The 21,141-nt window shown below is 37.0% G+C and overlaps 1 protein-coding gene across 6 annotated transcripts in view; it reads right to left on the bottom strand.

Moving 5' to 3' along the window:
- RUFY3 (RUN and FYVE domain containing 3) overlaps nt 1–21,141 on the bottom strand; it is an 83,851-nt gene that overhangs the window by 13,573 nt on the left and 49,137 nt on the right. For all 6 annotated transcript variants that reach the window (XM_030877805.2, XM_030877814.2, XM_060299440.1 and 3 more), the window contains 8 exons: nt 18,252–18,375; nt 17,048–17,109; nt 15,767–15,832; nt 14,448–14,517; nt 4,625–4,717; nt 3,163–3,246; nt 966–1,133; nt 359–456 (listed from right to left, as the gene is read on the bottom strand). In XM_030877805.2, coding sequence (XP_030733665.1) covers nt 359–456; nt 966–1,133; nt 3,163–3,246; nt 4,625–4,717; nt 14,448–14,517; nt 15,767–15,832; nt 17,048–17,109; nt 18,252–18,375 — 765 coding nt within the window. The remainder of the gene's footprint in view (nt 1–358; nt 457–965; nt 1,134–3,162; nt 3,247–4,624; nt 4,718–14,447; nt 14,518–15,766; nt 15,833–17,047; nt 17,110–18,251; nt 18,376–21,141) is intronic.

Raw genomic sequence — 21,141 nt, 5'->3', positions numbered from 1 at the left:
GAGAAAAAGGAGATGAGAGAGGAGGGAAAGGGGTTACAGTTATTAGAAGGGCCCTCAGTACCCCTCCATCACCTAGCACCAAAGTCTTCAAAGACCTGAGTGATGAACGGTAACAGAATCACAAACAGATTTAAAAGTCCTTTCATCCTTGTAAGTATCCCTCCTCTAACACATGACACTAAAATGGTTTTTAGTGACATCTTTAAAAAACACAAAATTTAACTGGCTTGCTTTCTACTTGCATGCCTGGTGTTAAGCTTGGAGATTCCCACATACTCTCTGCCAAATGCATAGCGCATTCTCTTCACGTCCAGGACTGAACGCCCTAAGTGTTTCACTAAAGAAACAGCACTTTTACCTTTGTTCAAGTTGTTTAATGGTAGCAGCCATCTGATTAGTCTTCTCTTCCAAGCGACTGTTTAGTTCACTTTTCTGTTTCACTCCTAAGTCTGAACTCTGTTATGGAAAAGAATTATGAGTGATGTTTATGTTTGCATATAACATAAAATCCTGAAACAAATCACACATACCTTTTGAACCTAATGGTAAGCGGGAACTAGAGAAATAGAAATGCTCATGTATTTGCATATCAGTTAATTACCAAGTGTAGAAAAAGCAAGAAGCAACATTTAAGATTAGTATTGTTATATGCAGTTTTGTCTCAAAAATCAACATTGGAAAGTACATCAATTTATCTATATAACTCAGTTGGCAAGTTAGGCTGGAGAGTAGAAATTATTTTATAGGATAAAAAAGACCCTCTTGCCCAGTTACAATGTAAAAAGTGGCCATGACTTTCCAGAACAGCAATACAGGATCCTAGGATAGACCGATTTCTAAAGTGGTTTATTGGTAGCTAGCCTCAAAATGAGATGTGACCCTTTCTTCTTCTATTTAAAGTGTGATTCTAGAGAAGAAGAGGGGCAGAGGGAAGCCCTGGGATTTTAGAGAGCCAGTGAGCCTACCTGCAACTTAAAGGCAAGTTCATGCTTAAGAGCCCTGAGATCATCCAGCTGCTGCCGCAGAGACACCAGGGCATCCTGCTTCTCACAGACATCCTTCTCCAGCATCTTCATAGCCAGTTCCATCTCCTGTCTCATGCTGATCTGGATTTCCAGTTCTTTTTCAACATCCTGCCCCGAAAGGAAAACAAATTACTTATTCTCTCTTTTCTCAACTAAGTGCAAACCACAAAATTCCACAGGACAAGGTAGACCAAAACTCTCAGGTATAAAGTCTGGCAAAACAGCTATAAGCTATCATTCAATACAGAGACATTAACAAAAAGAATAATAATTAGGATAATTACAGTACCATTTACTCAATAATTTACGAATCTGAAAAACTCCGTAGGCCAAACATAGTGCTATCTAATATGCCTAAAATACTTGAGTCACTTCATTAGATACTAAAACAGACAACTGATGTCACATCTTATTATAGAAATATATATTACGTGTTACAGCAGCCAGCACAAAATGAAGCAGTTGGAATTCTCTTCATTTGGAGGCTACTGACATTTTCAAGAGCCCAAGGAACTCAAAAGATACTTTGGGTCCCCAAGGTAACATCTCAGTTACAGGGAATGGTCAATATGGCTAACTGAGTTTTTTAAAAAATTTGTATTTCATATTGGAGTATAGTTGATTAACAGTGTTGTGTTGGTTTCAGGTGTACGGCAAAGTGATTCAGTTATACTTATACACGTTATCCTTTTTCAAATTCTTCTCCCATTTAGGTTATTACAGAATATTGAGCAGTGTTCCCTGTGCTATACAGTAGGTCCATGTTGGTTATCTATTTTAAATATAGCGGCTAACTGAATTTTTCTATTCATTTATCATGAGATGTATTTTTGTTTCAACCATTATTACTGCAACATTATTTGGATGATCAGGGGTACAAAGACCTGAGGTTCTTCTGCATCCATGCTGTGCCCAGGGCACATTCAGAACCTTGCCTACTTGCTTGGTTTCTTTCTCTTTTAATGAACATTTATCTTAATGTGGTACGAGAATGTGGAAAATTTTATGTAAAATTTTTTCACTTGCCACTTAACTGAGGCACTCTTCTGTACATGGTTAGCATGACAGAAGACAAGATCAGACTGCTTCTTAAAATGCTGACATACATTATTTCTAGGACCTTCCTTATGGAAAGTATTTTGAGATCAAATCCACAAACACATAGAAGGAAAATGATAAATGTTTCAAGGATGTTAAATAACAGTGTTAAAGTAACATTTTTAAATAACCTGAAATTCTGTTCTACACACTGTTTGTTATAACAAACTACAAATCAGATCACCCCTTAGTTTTAGACTTCTCCCTGCTGTTAGAGACATTATTGGAGGGGGATTATTTGGTCGTCATACTATCTAAATTACAGGAAGAGTTAATGTACTAACACCACGGTGTATTTAATATACTAATATTTGGATAAAATCTATTATAGGAGTATTAGTCCTTATTACACATTCTTTTATATATGTATATATATATTTTTTAATTTCTAAAAATATCTTAAGACTAATACTGATGTACATTTTTCTGTTTATGTATAAGAACAAGAATAAATTCAGAAATAACAACTAAAAATAAAAGCGTACAATTCTAAATTAATGATTCTTAAGGAGAAGAGGAGCTGCCCAATCCAAGGAGACATATCTTTGCCGGGGTGAGGAGGGGAGATAGCATAGTTTAAAAATGTAGGTTCTGCAACTAAGCCCGTGCGCCACAACTACTGAAACCCACGCACCTAGAGCCTGAGCACCGCCATGAAGAGTAGCCCCTGCTCGCAGCAACTAGAGAAAGCCCACGCACAGCAATGAAGACCCAACACAGCCAAAAATAAATAAGTAAATTAATTAATTAAGAAAAGAAAAAAGTAGGTTCTATATACCTAATGTTTTTGCAACACAAACTATAAAAGCAAAAATAAGTTAAAAATTAAAATAGGTAAAATTCCATTGGCTGTTGAGAATGCTCAGAAAAAGGACTGAGGAAGCACTGTAGGGAATATGGGTTAAAAGAATGAGAAACTATTTCATAGGATCCATAAAATTTGCTAGAACACTACTGATATTCCTTGATCTGTGAGGTAAAACCCCTAGGTAGGGGTTTTAATGTGTTCCTGAACTATTAGGACCTAAGCAAAGTTTACCAGTCGTAGTTGTGTCTCCTCCTTTAAGTGCTTCCTTGCTTCACTCAGTGCTTGCCCTTCTGAAGTTCTGTCTGGCTTAGGGCCCTTGAAAAGATAAATAGAATAGTACATATTTAAGGATTTAAAGAATTTATACAGTTTGTGGACACTAGCACTGCTATTTAGTAAGGGAAATGATCATACCTAAACATGTATGATAATGAACGAAGACAACAAAGAAACTGAAGAAGTTTAGTAAGTATTCTTAAGCCAAATTGGGAATTTCTTTCCATTTTGTTTAAAGTCCTAAGATAGTTTACCAAACCAAGTGGTAGAAGTCTTAAAAAATCAGCCTCTGAAAACAAAATAGCATTTACTGTAAACTATAAATTGGGCCAAACGTTCAAACAGGAATGTAGTCCTACTCCAGAGATCTCACATCTGGTGTCTCCACCCATACAGAGAGATCAGAGCTAAACATGAGTAGCTCATCAGAAAATGCTGAGTAGTCACAGTTGTTTTTACAAAGTCCATGCATTAAAGGCAAACATATTACTCATGTCAGTCCCCACTCAGAGCCTAGGTGCTTACTCTTTAAGAACAATGTTAATAACTGGATTTCTGGATTCCTAGGTCACAGCAGGTTAGAAGCATTAGGATAAGTAGGGAGACCTTTCCAGAGAGAGTAATGCTAACAGCAGTTAGAAGCAATAGATGCCAGTGAAATAAAAGGCAGAAAAAACCACCCACAGTAATCTGGGAATATTTAAGCTCAGAAGCTAGAAGCTCTATCAACTTCAATAGCCGACCCCCACCAAAGTAGCACTGTTGTAACTCAGCACAGAATTGCCAATGTTGATAATTATGATATTCAGTCATCATAAAGGGCTAAATGTGTTCAATTACATCCTCCACTTAAGAAAGCTTAGAACTGTACAATATACAAAAGGTTTGCAAAATATCTGTTTAGACATATATAAAAAGTTTGGTATTGGGTTGGCCATAAAGGTCGTTTGGGCTTTTCCGTAAGATGTTATGGAACCAACCCTATTCTTTAAGGGATTGAGTTATCTAGAAAATTCATTTATATGGTAACTCTTTCCCAGTGATATCAGATAAACACTTTTTACAAAACAATAACATGGTCTAAAAATAATGGTATATTTAATATAGTAGAACACTTAAATATAGTACAAATCATTAGTATGTAAAAACAAGACGTCGAATTAGACTGTTTATTGAAGTCTCTAAACAGATGTGGGTGGCGGTGAAGCCAAGCAGTGTCTGTAGGAGAAGGGACATAGCCCCTCCCATAACCTTTGCCATTCACTCAATTGTGCCTGGAGCCTCAGTGAAAACGGTGCACTTAACATATGCAAATGCTCACAGCTACCAAGTGGTCCTCTGGAGGCAGCCCCCCCCACCCCCGCCATGACACATGACATGCTCTCTGGGAATATTTCATAAATCCAGTAAGATTAACCTTCCGATTAGATTCCAATATGTAGGAGCTTTCCTCTTTAACTCGTTCCATATCTTCTTGCAGGGTAATAATCCTGTTGTTTGCAACTGCAAGCTGTTGATAAAATTTTAAAAATAACCGTTATCTTTCTTTCACTAAACACAGGATAAGATAATTCATGATCTGCTAGGACATGATTTTCAGGCTTAGCTATTCTTAGAAGGAAAGAAAGCTATCTATAGCCCCATAAAAATGTTCTTATAGGGAACTTAGGAGAAATGTCTTTAAAGATAAAAATAAAAAATATCTCCTATTACTGCTTTTAGTGTAAACATTTTTTCAGTACCACAATGTTATCTTACAATTATTTACCTCAAGGGTCTCCTCATGGATAATTTGTAATTATATTTAGTTATAAAATCTATTTCTGGACTTCCCTGCTGGCACAGTGGTTGAGAATCCGCCTGCCAATGCAGAGGACATGGGTTCGAGCCCTGGTCCAGGAAGAGACCACATGCTGCGGAGCAACTAAGCCTGTGCGCCATAACTACTAAGCCTGCGCTCTAGAGCCCACGAGCCACAACTACTTAAGCCCACTCGCCTAGAGCCCGCGCTCCACAACAAGAGAAGCCACTGCAATGAGAAGCCCATGCACCACAACGAAGAGTAGCCACAACTAGAGAAAGCCCGTACACAGCAATGAACACCCATCGCAGCCAAAAAAAAATTTAAAAAACCTATTTCTTTTTTTTTTTAACATCTTTATTGGAGTATAATTGCTTTACAATGGTGTGTTAGTTTCTGCTTTAAAACAAAGTGAATCAGCTATACATATAAATATATCCCCATATCTCCTCCTTCTTGCGTCTTCCTCCCCCCTCCCTATGCCACCGCTCTAGGTGGTCACAAAGCACCGAGTTGATTTCCCTGTGCTACGCAGCCGCTTCCCACTAGCCATCTATTTTACATTTCGTAGTGTATATAAGTCCATGTCACTCTCTCACTTCCTCCCAGCTTACCCTTCCCCCTCCCTGTGTCCTCAAGTCCATTCTCTACGACTGCGTCTTTATTCCTGTCCTGCCCCTAGGTTCTTCAGAACCTTTTTCTTTTTTTTTTTTGATTCCATATATATGTGTTAGCATGCGGTATTTATTTTTCTCTTTCTGACTTACTTCACTCTGTATGACAGTCTCTAGGTCCATCCACCTCACTACAAATAACTCAATTTCGTTTCTTTTTATGGCTGAGTAATATTCCATTGTATATACAGGCCACATCTTCTTTATGCATTCATCTGTCGATGGACACTTAGGTTGCTTCCATATCCTGGCTATTGTAAATAGAGCTGCAATGAACATTGTGGTACATGACTCTTTCTGAATTATGGTTTTCTCAGGGTATATGCACAGGAGTGGGATTGCTGGGTTGTATGGTAGTTCTAATTTCAGTTTTTTAAGGAACCTCCATACTGTTCTCCATAATGGCTGTATCAACTTACATTCCCACCAACAGTGCAAGAGGGTTCCCTTTTCTCCACACCCTCTCTAGCCTTTATTCTTTGTAGATTTTTTGAGGATGGCCATTCTGACTGGTGTGAGGGTGATACCTCCTTGTAGTTTTGATACTCATTTCTCTAATGATTAGTGATGTTGAGCATCTTTTCATGTGTTTGTTGGCAATCTGTATATCTTCTTTGGAGAAATGTCTACCTAGGTCTTCTGCCCATTTTTGGATTCGGTTGCTTGTTTTTTTAGATATTGAGCTGCATGAGCTGCTTGTATATTTTAGAGATTGATCCTTTGCCAGTTGCTTCATTTGCAAATATTTTCTCCCATTCTGAGGGCTGTCTTCTCATCTCGTTTATGGTTTCCTTTGCTGTGCAAAAGCTTTTAAGTTTCATTAGGTCTCATTTGTTTATTTTTGTTTTTATTTCCATTTCTCTAGGAGGTGGGTCAAAATGGATCTTACTGTGATGTACGTCACAGAGTGTTCTGCCTATGTTTTCCTCTAAGAGTTTTATAGATTCATAGTCTGTCTGGCCTTACATTTAGGTCTTTAATCCATTTTGAGTTTAGTTTTGTGTGTGGTGTTAGGGAGTGTTCTAATTTCATTCTTTTACATGTAGCTGTCCAGTTTTCCCAGCACCACTTATTGAAGAGAGTGTCTTTTCTCCATTGTATATTCTTACCTTCTTTATCAAAAGTAAGGTGACCATATGTGGGTGGGTTTATCTCTGGGCTTTCTCTCCAGTTCCATTGATCTATATTTCCATTTTTGTGCCAGTACCATACCGTCTTGATTACTGTAGCACTGTCGTATAGTCTGAAGTCCGGGAGCCTGATTCCTCCAGCTCCGTTTTTCTATCTCAAGATTGCTTTGCCTATTTGGGGTCTTTTGTGTTTCCATACAAATTGTGAAATTTTTTGTTCTAGTTCTGTGAAAAATGCCATTGGTAGTTTGATAGGGATTGCATTGACTCTGTAGATTGCTTTGGGTTGTATAGTCATTTTCACAACGTTGACTCTTCCAATCCAAGAACATGGTATATCTCTCCATCTGTTTGTATCATCTTTAATTTCTTTCATCAGTGTCTTATAGTTTTCTGCATACAGGTCTTCTGTCTCCTTAGGTAGGTTTATTCCTAGGTATTTTATTCTTTTTGTTGCAGTGGTAAATGGGAGTGTTTCTTTAATTTCTCTTTCAGATTTTTCATCATTAGTGTATAGGAATGCAAGAGATTTCTGTGCATTAATTTTGTATGCCTCTACTTTACCAAATTCATTGATTAGCTCTAGTAGTTTTCTGGTAGCATAATCTTTAGGATTCTCTATGTATAGTGTCATGTCATCTGCAAACAGTGACAGCTTTACTTCTTCTTTTCTGATTTGGATTCCTTTTATTTCTTTTTCTTCTCTGACTGCTGTGGCTAAAACTTCCAAAACTATGTTGAATAATAGAGGTGAGAGTGGACAACCTTGTCTTGTTCCTGATCTTAGAGGAAATGGTTTCAGTTTTTCACCACTGAGAATGATGTTGGCTGTGGGTTTGTCATATATGGCCTTTATTATGTTGAGGTAAGTTAGTTCCCTCTATGCCTACTTTCTGGAGGGTTTTTGTCATAAATTGGTGTTGAATTTTGTTGAAAGCTTTTTCTGTATCTTTTGAGATGATCATATGGGTTTTATCCTTCAATTTGTTAATATGGTTTATCACATTGATTGATTTGCGTATACTGCAGAATCCTTGCATTCCTGGGAAAAACCCCACTTGATCATGGTGTATGATCCTTTTAATGTGCTCTTGGATTCTGTTTGCTAGTATTTTGTTGAGGATTTTTGCATCTATGTTCATCAGTGATATTGGCCTGTAGTTTTCTTTCTTTGTGACATCTTTGTCTGGTTTTGGTATCAGGGTGATGGTGGCCTTGTAGAATGAGTTTGGGAGTGTTCCAACCTCTGCTATATTTTGGAAGATTTTGAGAAGGATAGCTGTTAGCTCTTCTCTAAATGTTTGATAGAATTCGGCTGTGAAGCCATCTGTTCCTGGGCTTTTGTTTGGTGGAAGATTTTTAATCACAGTCTCAATTTCAGTGCTTGTTGACTGGTCTGTTTATATTTTCTATTTCGTCCTGGTTCAGTCTTCGAAGGTTGTGCTTTTCTAAGAATTTGTGCACTTCTTCCAGGTTGTCCACTTTATTGGCATACAGTTGCCTGTAGTAATCTCTCATGATCCTTTGTATTTCTGTGGTGTCAGTTGTTACTTCTCCTTTTTCATTTCTAATTCTATTGATTTGAGTCTTCTCCCTTTTTTTCTTGATGAGTCTGGCTAATGGTTTATCAATTTTGTTTATCTTCTCAAAGAACCAGCTTTTAGTTTTATTGATCTTTGCTACTGCTTCCTTCATTTCTTTTTCATTTATTTCTGATCTGATCTTTATGATTTCTTTCCTTCTGCTAACTTTGGGGTTTTTTTTTTTCTTCTTTCTCTAACTGATTTAGGTGTAAGGTTAGGTTGTTTATTTGAGACATTTCTTGTTTCTTGAGGTAGGACTGTATTGCTATGAACTTCCCTCCTAGAAATGCTTTTGCGGCATCCCATAGGTTTGGGGTCATCTTGTTTTCATTGTCATTTGTTTCTAGGTATTTTTTATTTCCTCTTTGATTTCTTCAATGATCTCTTGTTTATTAAGTAGTATATTGTTTAGCCTCCATGTGTTTGTATTTTTTACAGATTTTTTCCTGTAATTTATATCTAGCTTCATAGCATTGTGGTTGGAAAAGATACTTGATAGAATTTCAATTTTCTTAAATTTAAATTTACCAAGGCTTGATTTGTGACCCAAGATATGATCTATCCTGGAGAATGTTTCATGAGCACTTGAGAAGAAAGTGTATTCTGTTGTTTTTGGGTGGAATGTCCTACAAATATCAATTAAGGCCATCTTGTTTAATGTACCATTTAAAGCTTGCGTTTCCTTATTTATTTTCATTTTGGATGATCTGTCCATTGGTGAAAGCGGGGTGTTAAAGTCCCCTACTATGACTGTGACTGTTGATTTCCCCCTTTATGGCTGATAGCATTTGTCTTATATATTGAGGTCCTCCTATTTTGGGTGCATAAATATTTACAGTTGTTATATCTTCTTCTTGGATTGATCCCTTGATCATTATGCTTGTCTCTTGTAATAGTCTTTATTTTAAGTCTATTTTGTCTGACATGAGAATTGCTACCCCAGCTTTCTTTTGATTTCCATTTGCATGGAATATCTTTTTCCATCCCCTCACTTTCAGTCTGTATGTGTCCCTAGGTCTGAAGTGGGTTTCCTGTAGACACGACATATACGGATCTTGTTTTTGTATCCATTCAGCCAGTCTGTCTTTTGGTGGGAGCATTTAATCCATTTACATTTAAGGTAATTATTGATATGTATGTTCCTATTACCATTTTCTTAATTATTTGGGGTTTGCTATTGTAGGTCTTTTCCTTCTCTTGTGTTTCCTGCCTAGAGAAGTTCCTTTAGCATTTGTTGTAAAGCTGGTTTGGTGGTGCTGAATTCTCTTAGCTTTTGCTTGTCTGTAAAGATTTTAATTTCTCCGCTGAATCTGAATGAGATCCTTGCTGGGTAGAGTAATCTTGTTTGTAGGTTCTTCCCTTTCATCACTTTAAATATGTCTTGCTACTCGCTTCTGGCTTGCAGTTTCTGCTGAAAGATCAGCTGTTAACCTTATGGGGATTCCCCTGTATGTTATTTGTTGTTTTTCCCTTGCTGCTTTTAATATTTGTTCTTTGTATTTAATTTTTGATAGTTTGATTAATATGTGTCTTGGCATGTTTCTCCTTGGATTTATCCTGTATGGGACTCTCTGTGCTTCCTAAACTTTTTTCCTTTCCCATATTAGGGAAGTTTTCAACTATAATCTCTTCACATATCTTCTTCTTCTCTTCTTCTTCTGGGACCCCTGTAATTCAAATGTTGGTGCGTTTAATGTTGTCCCGGAGGTCTCTAAGACTGTCCTCAATTCTTTTCATTCTTTTTTCTTTATTCTGTTCTGCAGTAGTTATTTCCACTATTTTATCTTCCAGGTCACTTATTGGTTCTTCTGCCTCAGTTATTCTACTTTTGATTCTTTCTAGAGAATTTTAAATTTCACTTATTGTGCTGTTCATCATTGTTTGTTTGCTCTTTAGTTCTTCTAGGTCCTCGTTAAACGTTTCTTATATTTTCTTCTTTCTATTTCCAAGATTTTGGATCACCTTTACTATCATTACTGTGAGTTCTTTTTCAGGTAGCATGCCTATTTTCTCTGCATTTATTTCGTCTGGTGGGTTTTTTCCTTGTTCCTTCATCTGCTGTGTGTTTCTCTGTCTTCTTATTTTGCTTAACTTACCGTGTTTGGGATCTCCTTTTTGCAGGCTGCAGGTTCGTACTTCCCATTGTTTTTGGTGTCTGCCCCCAGTGGGTGAGGTTGGTTCAGTGGGTTGTGTAGGTTTCCTGGTGGAGGGGACTGGTGCCTGTGTTCTGGTGGATGAGGCTGGATCTTGTCTTTCTGGTGGGCAGGACCGTGTCTGGTGGTGTGTTTTGGGGTGTCTGTTACCTTACTATGATTTTAGGCAGCCTCTCTGCTAATGGTGAGGTTGTGTTCCTGTCTTGCTAGTTGTTTGGCTTAGGGTGTCCAGCACTGTAGCTTGCTGGTTGTTGAGTGGAGCTGGGTCTTAACGTTGAGATGGAGATCTCTGGGAGAGCTTTCGCCGTTTGATATTACATGGAGCTGGGAGGTCTCTGGTGGATAATGTCCTGAACTTGGCTCTCCTGCCTCAGAGGCACAGGCCTGACACCTGGCCGGAGCACCAAGACCCTGTCAGCCACACGGGTTTTGGTAAGTCTGAGGTCTTCTGCCAGCATTCAGTAGGTGTTCTGTAGGAGTTGTTCCACATATAGATGTATTTCTGATGTATTTGTGGGGAGGGAGGTGATCTCCACATCTTACTCCTCCACCATCTTGAAGGTCTCCTGAAAAAAACCTATTTCTAAAATGTATAAGGTCACCTCATGCCTTGGGACCCATCTTACAAACCCTCCATAAAACCTTTAACAGATAATTTTTTTTAAAATGTTCAACTTTCTTTTTAAAGATTTATTTATTATTTATTTATGTATTTAGTTTATTGTAGGCTGCGTTGGGTCTTACTTGTGGCATGCGGGATCTTTCATTGTGGCGTGCGGGCTCTTTGTTGTAGTGTGTGGGTTTCTCTTCTTTAGTTGTGGCACCCAGGCTCCAGAGCGTGTGGGCTCTGTAGTTTCTGCGGCACGTGGGCACTAGTTGAGGCACGCGGGCTTAGCTGTCCCACGGCATGTGGGATCTTAGATCCCTGGTCAGGGATCAAACCCGCATGCCCTGCATTGTAAGGTGGATTCTTTACCACTGGACCACCAGGGAAGTCCCTACATATAATTTTTAAGAGAGTAAGGAATGGATTCCAAAGTTCTCACTCTAAAAGATGCCATTAAGCATTAAAGAGATTTTTCTTTTCAGCACCTACAAAGACAAGGTAATGTTATTGGCAGTGTATCTCTAGGGGAAATGTTTATAACCCTATTCCACTGGAGGGAAGAGTATGGTGGAAACGCTCTCCTCTGCACCTACCGAGCTCAGTTCCCACAGAGAGTGGGAAGGTGCCTGAAGGAGGCTAGGAAAGGAACTGAGCAGACTCCTCTCAGCCAGGCTAGTCTCCCTTTTCGTCATCTCTGCTTGGTTCCTGTTCTACTATGTAAGTACAGAGGAGCCAAGCTCAGGCAAGCTTTCTAGAGGCAGGTATGGCAGCCCATTTCTCTCTCTGCTCTGTGGGCCTAAAATGCGTAAAGAAGTAACTCTGGGCAGACGGGTCTGCTCTCTAGATCCAAGCGCACCTCGGACTGCTTCTTCCAAGGTCTCATCATCAGAGAAAATATTACAAGTGACGACTGCAGATCCAAGTGCACTTTCTAAGTCAGCTTTACCAACATAAAGTGGATGTTTATTTACCTTCATCTGCTCAGTTCTTCTCATTTTGTCATATTGGTTCAGAACTCAGGAGGGGAAAAGAGGTCTTTTTTGTTTTGTTTTGTTTTTTACTGGTCCCTTTAAATCCAAAATAGATGGAAATGAGAGAGGGCAGAACTTATTAGCCTTGTCTGCTCTTTATAAAGTCTACACACAGTGCTTTCCTATCTCTAAAAGTTCAAAGCTTTAAGAAAATAAATCTTACTGGTAAGATAAATAAGTAAACGAATAAATTAATATTGTTGGTAAGATAAGTTTAGGCCAAGAACACAAGTCCTGTGACTGAGGGAATAAAATTTATATTTACTGAGTGCTTATGATGTGTCAGGCACTAGTCTAGTCCCTTATGCATTAAATCATTTAATTTGTACAAAAATCTTCTTCTTCTTCTTATCCCCATTTTACAGATAAGTAAACCAAAGAATAGGAGCTCAAGTAACTGGCCCAGGATCAGAAAGCTAGCAAGCGCCAGACCTGGGACACAAATTCAAGTCTAGCTCTGGAGAGCAGGCTTAATTAATATGCCACACTGCCTCAATATAACAGCAGTAGAATCACAGTAGAAAACTGCTCTGCAGAATGTTTCCAAAGCCTTGTGGCATAAAATTCTAAAGGTCATATCAATAAATTAAAGTTTTAATATAATTTAAAAATCTACATCCAAAAATAAAGCCCCCAGAACTGAGTAATATGGAAGGTGTTTTAAATTCATAACAATGAACAATGATTTTTTCCTTCTGAAAAAAATCTGATTAGATAGCGTTTCCTGACTAGCGCTTTAACTTGCTTATTTTAGACCAAAATTTTTTTTTTGAAGTATAGATGATTTACAATATTATATTAGTTTCAGGTGTACAACATAGTGATTCAATATTTTTATAGATTATACTTTATATATATAAAATCTATATATAAAATATGTAGATTATATATTTTATATATTATAACCTTAAAGTTATTATAAAATATTGGCTATATTCCCTATACTATACAATATATTCTTGTAGCTTATTTATTTTATACATAATAATTTGTACCTCTTAATCCCCTACCCCTATCTTGCCCCTCCCCACTGTTAACCACTAGTTTGTTCTCTATATCTGTGCGTCTGTTTCTGTTTTGTTTTATATTCATTTGTTTGTTTCATTTTTTAGATTCCACATTTAAATAAGATACAGTATTTGTCTTTCTCTCTCAGATTTATTTCACTAAGCACAATACCCTCCAGGTCCATCTATGTTGTTGTACTTAACCAAATTTTTCTCACTGTATGTAATAGGATAGTTATAATTTGAAAAAGAGAAGATAAAGTCTTTGCCACCTAAAAAATTTTATTTAAGGTTTCTCATAGAAACGTCTAATGCTACTGAAGAAAAAAATATGTCGCTTAGCCTTTGGTAAGTTAGGGGAAAAAAAATTAATCAGAAGTAAAATATGAGGTTATTTTTCTATTCTAATTTTAGGGACTTTTCTAAGAGTTTTCACATGTATATTCTTACTTGATCTTCAGGGTAATTGTGAGCTAAAAGGGGAAACACTCTAATTTGCCAGTTAGGGAACTGGGCCTCTTGGAGGTCAAGTGACTTACTTGCTCAGGAGCACATGACATGTAAACTGCTACACCAAGCACTCTTCTAACTGATTTTACTTGCATTACTTCATTATTCCTTTCAACAACCCCATGTGCTAGGTATGGAGTTATTATTATAGATAAAGAAATGGAGGCAATGAAAGAGTAAATAATAGGGTCATATTTGTTATTTCATTGTCAACTGCAACCACATCTTTGCTAGGCTAACATCCCCACAGTTTACTGTTAGTTCATTATTAGTACTGGTCTCCTGACCCGTGTTCTTTATGTCATCTACCCCATCACCCCAAGGAGAAAATAAAACCCTTGAAGGCGGGAACTTGCCAATCTGGCACACATAAATCAATGCCTTGCAGATATAAATCTTTGTCTAGCTCTGGCACATACGTCGTACCCAAATTGTTTGATGAATGAATAAATGATGAATATCACGCTACCTGCTAAACATTAACTCTAGGCTAGCCCAGACAAAACATTCACAAAAGAAAGCAAAATATTTGATCAGCCCAGGTTCTATGACTTCATATTCCAACTGGATAACTGAGACCCCTCAGATAAGCCAGCTGGCCATTCCTGGTCAGAACAAGGAGTCCTATAGTAGATATTATCTGAAAAGTCAAGTCCTTTATTTCCAGGTTCCAGAGAAATTATTTTCCACTAATACACTCTACTAAATTCTATAAGTCAATCAAAAAACTTCTAAAACACTTACCTCCTCTGTCAGTTTAGTGTTGGATTTTTCTAATGCATCCACTTTTGCCTGAAGGTTGTTTACAGTAGCACTATCAAGAGAAGAAAAAACATAATAGTCTCTTTTGATAAACAGAGCAATATCCTGTACTTTCTTTTAAAATACTCATTATACTTTCATTGTTTACTGTCCATAATTCTTGACAGACTTGTAGGCTCTAAGACAGCTTAGAAGGTGATGTGTGTCTTACCTGCTCCATTCTTGGCACTGAAGTTTGTATTTAATAAGTATTTGTTGATGAAATAAAAGAGTTGATGCACTACACAGTAAACTTTGTTTACTTAAATAATAATAATGGGCTACATGAGTTATGATGTGCTTGCCATACACCAAGCACTCTTCTGATTTTACTTGCATTATTTCATTACTCCTTTCAACAACCCCATGTGCTAGGTAGGGGGTTGTTATTATAGATAAAGAAATGGAGGCATTGAAAGAGTAAATAATAGGGTCATATTTGTATTTGTCAACTGTAACCACATCTTTGCTAGGTTAACATATCCACAGTTTACTGTCAGTTCATTATTAGTACTCAGTCCCCAGAGAAAATGTACTTAAATTGTTCTTGAGTTTTCTAGATGGAACCAAGACTATAATTTATATTGATACTGGTATAGTCACATTTTAGGTCTTACTTAAATTAAAATGATTATCTTTCATAAGAGAACTATAAATAAGGTAATTAATGGGTATATTAATTCTTCTGAATTATTCAACAGTTTTTAGACCATCAGTACACTTGAGAATACCAATAAATTTTGGATAGCTCTCCTCAGGAAAGAAGAGATTGTTTTATAACCTGGTCATGAAAAATACTTGGTGAGTACTTGGTAAATTAATGGTAGTGATGGTGGAAAAAGGGTAAATTAATACTATCAATCCAATGGATGAGAAGTGCAAGGGACCAACGAGATACAATTAAAGGTACTAAAGTGATGAGTGCTTTACCCAAGATTTAGTCCTGAAATATGTGGCTGGACCTACCGAACCAAGAAGACCTCCAATTTCAACTATGTCACAAACTTAAGAGTTCTTAACTGAATATATTTACGTAATCACTAAAATTCTAATTACATACTGATTTTATATTGCTTTTCATTAAAGCTCACTGAACAGTTAAATGCCACATATCCAGTGTCTAGCTCAGTGCCTGGTAAGCAGTAATTCTATATATATTTGTTGAGTATTGTCTGAATTTATCCTAACTGCTCATCAGTTTACCTTTCCCTTCCCCCACACCAAAACCCCCAGTAACATAACAGTATTTATTCATTCTTTACTTCAGATGTCTGTTGAGTTCTTCTACATAGTTCTTCTGATCCAGAATTGCAGTAATCTGGCCATCTCTGAGGGAAAAAAAAAAAAATAGAAAAAAAGTAAATAATATTAGAAATACCAAGATGCCCCACCCCTAATCTTTTCATAAAACAAAGAAAGGAAATTATGGCACAGACACACTGTTTCAGAAGACAGACCTGATGTATAATCCCCTTGGCATATCAACAAGAGACTTGGAGGTTTAAAATGGAAACCACCCCTGCATATTAATAAAGCTCTTGCTATAGCTTATATATCTTAATAACTTAGGTTATAGGTATAATGTACAATCTATTAGAGGCATTTAAAGAATAAAAAGTTTCTTCTCACAATTGATAGATTTTTATTTTAGCTTTGTTAGTATTATTTATCATAACAATTTTCCATTTGTCATAGGAATTGAATTAAGCTTATTTGGGTGAAATAATTATTGTTCTCAAAGGCTATATATTTATTTGCCTTTAACTGCTGTTTGGCTTCAAAGTGAATGGTATAAAAGGCTTTCACAAAGATCAGGTGTTTATTATTACATGAGTAAATTAAGTGTGGAAAAAGAAGGTTCACTTCTGGGACCAGATAATCTAGAATAGGCGAAAGTTAAACAGACAGACTTTTCAACTGAAAAACAAAATTCAAGGCCACATACCTCTATGACTACTAAAAGGACAAGCAATATAATCTTAGCTCAATGCCTAAGGTTAAAAACTTCAGACTATGCTTTCAACTGCTAAATTTATAAAGGTAAAAGGTGAGTTTCTGATCGCTAATTTCCAAGTACCATATGAATATTTTTAAAACTTTAAATTTTGAAATTATTTTAGATTTACAGAAGTTGTAAAAGTACTGCCCAGTTCCCATACACTCAGCTCCCCCTAATATTAGCATTTTACATAATCCCATGATGCACATGTAATAGTGCAAATTTTAAGCAAACCGACAATGCAATCCTTCTGGTCAAGAAAACCATGTTTCCAAACATTACTTTTAAGAGATGAAGCATTTGATTCCTTTTATAAAAATTTTTGTTTTGTTTGCCCCTGAGCCACATAGTAGGAAAATCTACTTAACTAAAATCCCTTTTAGGGTTTAGCAGGCATAATTGTCAGATATTTTTGACAAGATTCTATTAAAGCTATCTCATCAGAAATTCTTTCAGCACATCTGTTAAAGCAGTACTGTTGTAAACTTTAAATACTATCAAAGAACATTAAAGAAAACAGAAAACTAATTTTCTTTGTACATACCCTTCACTACCTTTACTGCTGTTCCCATCCTTGAGATACATTGAAAAATCTATAACTCCAACCTACAGAGAGAATGTTCAGAATTCAATATAAAATTAGATACTTTTCCCAAGGCATAACACAATGTCTCTTTTTAGGTACTCAAAATAGTATTACGGTCATGACAACTACTAGAAATTTTTAATAAAAATTTAATGTTTTATTATAATCAAGAATTGACGGTTGTAAAGCAATCATACCCCAATAAAGATGTTAAAAAAAAAAAAATTGACGGGACTTCCCTGGTGGCGCAGTGGTTAAGAATCCGCCTGCCAATTCAGGGGACACGGGTTCGATTCCTGGTCCGGGAAGATCCCACATGCCGCGGAGCAACTAAGCCTGTGTGTCACAACTTCTGAGCCTGTGCTCTACAGCCTGTAAGCCACAACTACTGAGCCTGTGTGCTGCAACTACTGAAGCCCATGCGCCTAGATCCCACGCTCCACAACAAGAGAAGCGACAGCAATGAGAAGCCCGTACACTGCAATGAAGAGTAGCCCCTGCTCGCCACAGCTAGAGAAAGCCCGTGCGCAGCAACGAAGACCCAACGTAGCCAACAAAAGAGAAGAAAAAAAAAGTTGGAAAAGGTAACTTAAAAAAAAAAATGCTCCTCCTTAAAAAAAAAAAAAGAATTGGCAAGGGTTGTAAATAAAGAACCAAGATTAAGTCAGTAGGACATGGCTAAGAAAGTCAACTGAATACTTAATATAAATTGAGGTTTAACATTTCTTTCTCTCTTGCTTATTTAAAATATTCTGCTACTAAACCCCTGTGTATATATTTTGGCTTATATGTGTGTACATATATTAGGTTGGCCAAAAAGTTTGTTTGGGTTTTTCCATAAGATGCTACGGCAAACACATATACATATGTTTGCTGCTGAACCACACAGCACACAGCATATATATATATATTTTACCCTTTACAAAATATTTTTAACAGGGATCACAGTTAAGACAAGAATTTGAAAAACATTCATTATGCATAAATAAGCCAAGCTGGAAGGAAAAACAAACATTTTTTATATTCACATCAAAAATAAAGAAAATCCTATTTATGACTCATAGAAGTTCCCCTAATTTGGTTGGTATAATCTGATCAATCCAAATTCTGAGATAACAGAACTCAGAGTGACACACTAGGTAACCAAGTATCTTCCTCATACCTGAGAGTCCAAATCTTCTCCTTTCATACAGAAATTGGCATCAATGACATTCAGACCCACCAACAGACCAGCAATTATGGCTCCCTCTTCTTCCATCATAAGGGCATTGGGTTCATAGAATTCACTGTAAGAGAAATCCATGAAACAGTCTACTGTAATAAAACCTCAAGAATCCAATGATGTAACCATGAGACAAGGAGAAAAGCACTTGCCTCGTGGTTAAATATGGTCATCTATAATAACAGCAAAAAAGTAAAAACAAGGATTACTTGGATACTTTATTTTAGATAATAGGGACATGAACAGACTCTAGATAATAGACAGTCCAGCTGAAAGAAAAGTGATTAGAATGGTATTTTCACTGAAGTGAGCATTCATGCTTCTGACACATATCTGTATTTGTAACGCACCACGGGATAATTTTTCAATCTTTCATGCGTCTTAAAAAAACCGATTATTTTGTTTTTAAAAAATTGCCTTTTTTCTGATCTGCTTTATTTTTTAAATTTAATTTTATATATATTTAAAATTTTTTTATTTTATATTGGAGTATAGTTGATTTACAATGTTATGTTAGTTTCAGGTATACAGCAAAGTGATTTAGTAATACATATACTGTATTGTTGTATGCAATAGTAGTTCATTCACTTTCACCTCTGGACAGTATTCCATGGTAGGGATATACCACAATGGATTCATTCTATTTGCTGTTTCAGTTGTGCAGGCTACAGTGCTTTGCTGAACACTACTGCACATGGGTTTGGGTACATATACACATGCATTTGTTAGACATACCTAGGGTGTGAAACTGCTGAGTCAAAGTAAGTGAAAATATGTATTAAAAAGTGTTCCCGGGCTTCCCTGGTGGCGCAGTGGTTGAGAGTCCGCCTGCCAATGCAGGGGACACGGGTTCGTGCCCCGGTCCGGGAAGATCCCATGTGCCGCGGAGCGGCTGGGCCCGTGAGCCATGGCTGCTGAGCCTGTGCTCCGCAACGGGAGAGGCCACAACAGCGAGAGGCCCGCATACCGCAAAAAAAAAAAAAAAAAGTGTTCCGTCTAGTTCGTAAGACTGAATGCATTTACTCTAGTGCTCTGCTGGATGAAGAGCTAATTCTTCAGACCCCAACTGAATCATATAATTTTGTAGCCGCCTACAGCTTGAACACTAGACCCTACACCACTTTAAGGCTTGATCCTTGGAAAGTTGAGCCTTCCCCTTGTGGAAATAAATAAGCTCTCCAGAATGGTTACTGTTTCTCTTTCCCCTGATTTGTTTAATTTTCTTAGGCAAGAAAACAGCAATCAATGGCACACGCAGCTGCAGCAACATTAAAACAATGCTCCATGTTAGGATCTGCAGTGCAATTTTTTGTAAAAACTAGGCTCTTGAAAAATTCAGCCATGTCTTTAAATTCTCGATTACTTATTCTTCTTACAATATTTCTCAGAGGCAGTCTGCTACACTTGAATTTCTTTTAGTAAATATTAATGACCTATAAAGTATATATTAAAAAGTACACATGGGCTTCCCTGGTGGCGCAGTCGTTGAGAGTCTGCCTGCCAATGCAGGGGATATGGGTTCGTGCCTCGGTCCGGGAAGATCCCACATGCCGCGGAGCGGTTAGGCCGCTGAGCCTGCGCGTCCGGAGCCTGTGCTCCGCAACGGGAGAGGCCACAACAGTGAGAGGCCCGTGTACCGCAAAAAAAAAAAAAAAAAAAAAAAAAAAAAAAAGTACACAAATCATACAATACAGTGGAATGAGTTTTCACACAGAGAACACACCTATGTAACCAGCACTATATTAAAAATCAGTACATCATCAGAACCTCCAAAGCCACCTTGTGCTCCCTTCTACTCTGCATTTACTACCCCTACCCTGCCAATGGTAGCTCTTTCCTGACTTCTATCATGAAAGATAAATTGTGTACGTTTCTGAACTTTATATAAATGGAATAATGCAGAATGTATTTTTCATGTCTGGTTTCATTTGCCAACATTACACTTGTGAGATTAATCCATATGGCTGTGTATAGCTGCTACATGGTATTTCATTGTATGAGTATACCATAATTTACCTACCCATTCTATTGTGAATAGATACTGGGGTCTATTACAAACATTTGGGGCTGGTACAAACATTGTAATAACTATGAACATTCTTGTTCATGTCTTTTGTTGGATATAACTATGCATTTTTTATTGGATATAACAACTAGAAGCAGAATCCTCAATCACAAGGAATGCTCATGATCAGCTTTACTAGAGGATGACAAACAGTTTTCTTAAATTTCTATACCAATTCACTCATCAGCAGGACATTAAAGTAACTTCACATCCTCACCAACACCTGCGATGACCTGTCTTTTTCATTTTACCCATTCTGGTGGTTGTGTGAGGTTATCACACTCTTGTTTTAACTTGAATTTACAACATGGCTAATGAAGTTAGGTATCTTTTAATATTTTTACTGGCCATTTCAATTTTCTTCTTCTGTGAGAGGCTTGTTCAAGTCCTTTACCCAATTCTGTCTTTGCTCGTCTGCCTTTTTCTTTTTGGACTGATGGAGTTCTTTATACACCATGAGTATGCATAATTTGTTGAATATATGTATTATGTATTGCAAATATCTCCTTTAGAGTTATCGGTTACCTCTCACTCTTAATCTCAAGAGTGACTTTTGACGGACAGAAGTTCTTCATTTTAATGTAACCAATTTAGCCATTTTCTCCTTTACAGGTAGAACTTTTTGTGTTTAAGAAATTTTTGTCTACTTTATGTTTCTTCTAAAAGCTTTATTGTTTTCTCATTCCCATTTGTACCTATGACCCAACTGGAAATTTTTTTGTGTGCTGTATTTGAATTTAATGTTACACGTCAACTTCCTGTCTT

Source organism: Globicephala melas, chromosome 5, assembly GCF_963455315.2.
Source record: "Globicephala melas chromosome 5, mGloMel1.2, whole genome shotgun sequence".
In the NCBI taxonomy this organism is placed as follows: domain Eukaryota; kingdom Metazoa; phylum Chordata; class Mammalia; order Artiodactyla; family Delphinidae; genus Globicephala; species Globicephala melas.
This window is presented reverse-complemented; position numbering and strand designations above follow the sequence as displayed.